The sequence below is a fragment of the Notothenia coriiceps genome, unplaced genomic scaffold, assembly GCF_000735185.1.
Source record: "Notothenia coriiceps isolate Sejong01 unplaced genomic scaffold, NC01 NC01_scaffold00028799, whole genome shotgun sequence".
NCBI lineage: Eukaryota > Metazoa > Chordata > Actinopteri > Perciformes > Nototheniidae > Notothenia > Notothenia coriiceps.
Genome location: NW_011361500.1, coordinates 537,757 through 544,397, shown reverse-complemented (window position 1 = coordinate 544,397; position 6,641 = coordinate 537,757). Strand labels below are relative to the sequence as shown.

At 41.3% G+C, this 6,641-nt stretch overlaps 2 protein-coding genes across 2 annotated transcripts in view; both read right to left on the bottom strand.

The window, feature by feature from the left end:
• LOC104958424 (serine/threonine-protein kinase D3-like) overlaps nucleotides 1–3,124 on the bottom strand; it is a 16,042-nt gene extending 12,918 nt beyond the window's left edge. Inside the window, exons 1-4 of the mRNA XM_010786162.1 lie at nucleotides 3,021–3,124; nucleotides 2,419–2,585; nucleotides 748–886; nucleotides 119–250 (exon numbers count right to left, since the gene is read on the bottom strand). Coding sequence (XP_010784464.1) covers nucleotides 119–250; nucleotides 748–886; nucleotides 2,419–2,574 — 427 coding nt within the window. The 5' untranslated portion in view covers nucleotides 2,575–2,585; nucleotides 3,021–3,124. The remainder of the gene's footprint in view (nucleotides 1–118; nucleotides 251–747; nucleotides 887–2,418; nucleotides 2,586–3,020) is intronic.
• Nucleotides 3,125–3,274: 150 nt separating this feature from the next.
• LOC104958422 (kinesin light chain 2) overlaps nucleotides 3,275–6,641 on the bottom strand; it is a 15,097-nt gene continuing 11,730 nt past the window's right edge. Inside the window, 4 exon segments of the mRNA XM_010786161.1 lie at nucleotides 3,275–5,556; nucleotides 5,654–5,711; nucleotides 6,477–6,550; nucleotides 6,552–6,605. Of these exon segments, the coding sequence (XP_010784463.1) occupies nucleotides 5,473–5,556; nucleotides 5,654–5,711; nucleotides 6,477–6,550; nucleotides 6,552–6,605 (270 nt within the window). The 3' untranslated portion in view covers nucleotides 3,275–5,472.

The window sequence follows — 6,641 nt, the reverse complement described above, 5'->3', positions numbered from 1 at the left end:
GGGGGGGGGGGGGTTATACTGTATACTGAGGATTTGACATCGGACGCTGGAAGACACATTTTCTCACGCTTTAAAAAGGTTAGTTTTTGGACATGACTCAGCAGGGGGTGTGGCTTACCGTCACATTTGAGTCCCTGTCGGACGAGGCCCCACAGCATCTCCCCACAGTGGTGGCAGAAGGTGGGGGTCCGGTACGAGTGGACCACCAGGGAGTGGGGGCGGATCCTCATCTCAGTCACTGTCGCTGATCCTGAGTCAGATTGAAATAAAGAGAGGTAGTAAAGTGCGATGACGCCACTGATTTATGGCAGAGTGCTACTCAGAAATATCCCCTGGAATTAAAAATACTTGGACAGAAGTTTTTTAATCATAGATTGCTTCCGTTTCTCTTAAATTACAAATTGATAGCTAGAAATAAAGTGCAGATGATGTAACTTTACGCTATCTTACAAAACATCTCCGAATCAGAAACAAATATTTTGGGACCATTAAGAAGCTAAGGATAGATTTGTTTTGTTTTTAGCTTATAAATGTTTTAGTAAAACACATACATTCTCTTAGATTAGATGTGTTTGTAAAATATACTGTCAATCATTTCTGTCTGGTATTTTGGCACTTTTTGAGAGTTTTATTTTGATCGTACTTTTTGAAACGTTTGATTGAAATGACTTGAAAACAGCTAATAACTAACTGAATGATAATTGTAATACAGAAACGTTTTTCTCCTGGCTCTGAGCTGTTGCCCACCTGCGACGATGACCTCGATGAGGTCTCCGTCCCGCAGCTCGTCATCGTCAGTGAAGCGCTGCAGCAGCTGCTCTGAAGAGGAGTCATGTCTGAAGAGCAGCACCTTCTCCCCGAGGCCGACCACACTGCAATCTGGAGCCTGAACACACACACACACACACACACACACACACACACACACACACACACACACACACACACACACACACACACACACACACACACACACACACACACACACACACCATTATTTGTGAATCCACCACCTATGATCTTAAGACTGTAAGAAACACTTTACGATTACAAACCATGATGGAATAAAAAGTAGATAAGAGAAAAAACGAAATACAATTTGAGAGTGATTCATCTTAGTTGAAATTCTATCATCTAATTTTTTGATACATAAGAAGCAAAGTACACTATAGCTCAACATTGACCAAAAAGCTGTGTTTATTTCTGGCACGATAACAAAAAAACGTTTTAACAGCAGTTTGGAGTCTCTTTCTCCTGTGATGGGAAATGTTTAACTTGAACTGAGGATTCTGAAACATCAAGAACGTAAACAAATACACAATGTGTTAAAAGCTATACAGCATATCATTAGAATATATGTGTGGAGAGTCCTCCTCCGGTTTATGTGGATTAATCCTCCCTGTGGACGATGGTTTTCATAAGCATGTACTTTATATTTTTCGTTCTAAATACTTGTTATATTTAGCATCTATTGTAATGTTTATACTACATATAAAGAGCATCTATGTTTTTTCCTTCGCTACCGTTTTGTGTCGATGCAGCCGTTTTATGTCGGTTAGTGTGCAGTGAAACACATTCTTCAGACGGGCTGACCTGCTGCCTGGAAACTGAAGAAAAGCCTCCACTTAAAAGAAGTGTGTGTGTGTGTGTGTGTGTGTGTGTGTGTGTGTGTGTGTGTGTGTGTGTGTGTGTGTGTGTGTACAGCGGGGTGGGGGGTGGGGGGAGGCCGTGGTTGGAAAGTTTGCTGTGCTCTTGTCGACCACAAAGTCCCTGAGAGTGAGGCAGTGAGAAGACCAGAGGACAACACCTGCATCATCTAACCCCAACTTACTTTAAACTGAATGAGTGCAGATTTCAATGTTACCATCATAAAGATGATTGGTCCTGTTTTTAGAAATACAGTTTGGTGATATCGAGGGTCTGAATATATTTGTTGTCAAATCAAATCTTGAGCCTGCCATGTAGCCGACTTCAAAATATCTAATTTAAGATAAGATTTCATCCCAAATTGGGAATGTTAAATGCAAATAGAGCTGCTTTAACCGTCGGTCAAATCACTTGTGAGTACGTGCATTACACTACAGCTGAAACCCGCACAACATCCTGCTGGCTGAGTGAAATGAGAAGAAACTATACATAGCAGCCTAAATTCCTCCATCATGCATGTGGTGACCTTCACTTCCTCAAGACGTCCCCTAAACATCATCAAAGTAGGACTTTCTTTGAAGCAGGTTTTCACCCCAAGATGAACTACTTTTATTACTAAAAACGCTTTTCAGGACCTTATTCTTCATAGTTTGAAGCTGCTGGAAACCTCCACTGCAGCAGATATGGGTTCAGTAGACTATTTCTGATCCACTGCATGGTTACCCTTAATCTACTTCAGCACAGTGGTATTACACGAGACCTCCACCTCACCTTGCGCTCGATGATCTCCGCAGCGAGCCTCCTGGCATGGCGGTAGCTCAGGTTTCCAGCCGGGACTCGAACCACCTCTCTGAACAGGCCGAGCTGGAACTGGACCAGAGCCGGGGCCGAGACACTGCTGGGGCTGGAGGGGGGTGCTGCGGACATGGAGGAAGATCCTGAGGACACATGGGATTAGATTAAGGATGACAAGCAGATTTGAATTTGAGTTTTTCATACAAATTGATAAACTCAAAGTTAAACAGAGAAAATATATTTTTGTCTACAACGTGTCTCAAAAGAAAGCAAATTAGAGGCATTATGGACTTTGGTCTTTTGTATTTCTTTTTTGGCAGATCAACTTTCAGAACCTCAAATTCCTCCTGTTTGTATTAAAGATATCACTAGTGTGACAAATTAAGTGACACATTTCAAATAGCAAATATATTTGTACCACTAAAATGTGATATGAAATACTTATAAGTGTAGAAAACATGATAGGACACGTCTAAAAATACAGTATGAGCAAGATATCAGGTGACAGAGTAAATTCTCTTAAGCTTGAGTTAACTCAAATGTAAAATTGTGAAAAAACTGAACTTCAGTAACCTTACTTAGTAACCCTGGTTCCGAGCTCCGATCTGTCCCCACCAGGATAGTATCTCAGCGATGAGACAGCTGATCACTCTCTCATTGAGCTGCAGATTCTCGGCACGGTGGGTTTGGTTTCCTATTTGTGGGGCTCGGCTGCGATGACACAGGAAGCTACAGAGCGAGAAGCTGCAGCGAAACCCCCCCCCCCCCTCCTCTGTGAAACTCACACACTTTGAAATGGTCAAATTATAGGAAATAAAGGAGACAGAATCAGTTTGAAAAGTGGAGTTTGTATTTATTGAACCTTTTGATAAAATACACATTGGGTTGGCCCCTTCACAATGACACCCGTCAGCAGTATAGGAGCACACATAATGACCATCGATCTAGAACATTTACCATCTGAGTGAAAACTCCATAAATATTAGAGGGAAATCTTTCAGAACATTTACAACCATAGCAGTTTTAGATTTTTCTCTCGGCCGTTTTATTGTGCTTAATATTTATGGAGCTATTAATACACAGTCAGACGAATTACAGACGCTTCCAGCAAACCAACCCAGAGGTGAATACGTGATGAACGGTAGAGGATTGCTCAGTGTTACAGTCAGGAAGTAGACTAGTCCTAGAAGATGTTCTGGAAACTACACATTCTGATGTGAACAGACATAGAAAGGATTGCTCTGTACATTATTTGCTGCGGACGACACTTAACGCACTTCTCCTCCCGCAACGTCTCTCCATTACCATCGTTTCTTTTTTCTGCCTCAACACTTACTTTAGGCCTTCTTTCCTTCATGCGTTCACTTCTACGTTACGATCTAAAAACCTGCACCACGGCGCACAATCAGAAGCTGACAGATTAAGCACTTTCATTATTTTAGAGTTAGCAATGTGACGTCATCAAAAAGGTGATTTTAAGAAAGGGCCGGTGTCAGGTTGTTGGGGAATTTTGGCGATGGTGTGCATGCACCGTCGTGGACAAAATGCAACAATCCTGCATCCTCCCGTCTTAGAAATCTAACTCAGATTGTCAGGACAAATGAAGCAAAAAAACGTTGTTGTTTCTTGACAATCTGATCCCAGTTGAAGCGACGCCACAACTTGCCTCGATACTTCACATTATAAGACGCGTACATTCTGTGGACAGTTCTCTTGGTATTGGTCTTATTTTTGGTGGAAACAGCACAATACAAACATCCAGTGTGAAAGCCACCGGAACAATCGATATGTAATTGAACATTCAAATGATTATCAGTACCTTTAACACAAAAAGCTCAGATCAAAAACAGGAAACACAAATCATCAGGAAGGGCAACACTTCACACTGAGGATTGTTCCGTACAAAACGATACATATTCAGCAACATAAACACGGGGGAAACCTTTCACAAGAGGAATACATGAACACGCTGTTGATGCACTGCACCAGCTTTGATAAGGTAGTTATTCCTACATTGATTATGCTTTAGAGATATTTCCCTTCAGTAGCTTTCAGACTTATGGCAGTAAGCCTGGACGTGTTTTGTGAGGACCTGAAAGTAATGATTTTAGTGTTTTATTCAACTTATTTTCCAGTAGGTAGTATTGAGGACACATTGTAAATATAATTTCAAATGAACTTTCTGACACTTTTATATCAAAGTTTAAAGAATGACTGATATAAACATGACCAGCAGAGGGCGCCGTAGGGGCTCAAAGTGCATCACGACTAAACTGAACCATGAGTCAGCAGAATTCAGAGATTGAGGTACTAAATGTATCAGCATTTAGGAACTTTTCATATTTCTTTGTTTTCCCGTCGTCCCCCTTTTAGATAAGAAGTATTTTCTTAGACCCAATAAAGTGTAAACCAAAAAAAGAGTGCACTATTTACAAGGAAAGAAACATCAAATAATTTAAAACTGTATATACATAAAACAACAAGAAAGGCAAACAGTGAGGTTTAAATGGTTAGTGCTAATTTTGAAAAATCTTCTTAAATACCTCTGCTATCCTCGTTTTAATCAAAGCGGACGGTACCATTTGGACCGTCTGTGATATGCATGGAATGGGCGGTTAGCAATTGGGAGATACTCCATGCTACTGGTGAGATATACAGAGTGCAGACGCTCCTCTCTGAACTGGAACCGGAGTACATTTAGCCTACGAGTGTCTGCATACTAAACACGGGACTCATCACGATGTGGATATACGCCACGGTGCTAAAACACGATGCGTTCAGGAGCAGACATTCCACGTTCTAGTAAGCAGCATGCTGATTAATGTGTATCTAAATATTCTCTTTAGTGATTGATGGCAGCGTTTTGTACAGCGAAGCAGCGACCGTGTCTAAACAGGATGACGCTACGCGAGGTGGTGTTTTTTCTCTCTTAGTGTTCTTTAAAAAATATGCTGCAGGTGCAAGTGTCTGATCTCGCTTTAGAGTGTGGATCAAACCAAGCCTCTCCTCAGTCCCGCCTCCTCTCTCGGTCTAACCAATCAGGGAACTGCGTCTGGATAGGTCCACGTTGCTGGAGCTGAGTCCCCTGCAGTCCGAGAGGCCGGGGGGGGCGTCCTAAAAACAGAACAGTAAATGCTATAACTTCTGTTGGACATTGTCAGCTAATTACTATATTATATTTTTAGATTTTGGGGATAATTGAACTTCGTACCTGTGTGGTCTCCTCCGTGCTCTTGTTGAGGAAGTTGAGGGAGCTTGCTCTCTTCATTCTGAGGAACGCAAGACATCAAACAATTAGCCTAAAGCATTTAAACATCATGTCAGAATAATGTCTGAGAAAAACAACCAGTAGTCTATTTACTCCTTCGTTAATCTCCTTACAGTTTTGAGAGATCTTATCATGTCATTCTAACACTCTCCAATACTTTTCTTAAATTCAGAAATACGTCACATTATGATTATTAAAGACAAGTCAAAGTAATATTTTTGTAAGCTTTCAGCCACATATGTTGACCTCAAAATAACCAATAATAACCTTTAAATCTCATTGGAAATTGTCGGACAAAGACGGCTTATGTTTGGATCCCCATTAGCTGCAACATTGAAGTAGCTATTCGTCCTGGGCTCTGCATTACCTTTGGGAATGTTACGAGTAGGGCTGCTCGATTATGGCAAAAATCATAATCTCGATTATTTGGGTCAATAATTGTAATTGCGATTATTAAATGCGATTATTCATTGACTTTGAAAACATCCATTTACTGGGGAAAAAAAATGTGAACAGTGTGTTTTTAGCGGTTTATTACCCTGAACTTTAAGTATAATTAAAAAAAAAAGAAAAAACCGGTATAAGTAATAATAAAAAAAAAAAATCGTTGCAAGCCATAATCGTTAATTGATATGATTAATTGAGCAGCCCTAGTTACGAGTACATTTTAATGAACAAAATCACCATTAGCACAATTTGAAATCCATTGGTTACAGCCTGACTACTAACAGCTGACTGTGTCCACGTGTGGCATTGTGTGAAGTTCCCTGGGTTCCGTGGCTCCTTGAGCCCGCTCCCTGCAAGCTTCTTCACCAGCATCTCGCTACTCCTCCTCAGGGCCGTCACGGATCTTCCCGAAGGAGCCGCTGCCGCCGCAGAGGAACCCGTTCCCATCCTGAGGGGAACATGAAGCAGAACACCAGAGTCAGCA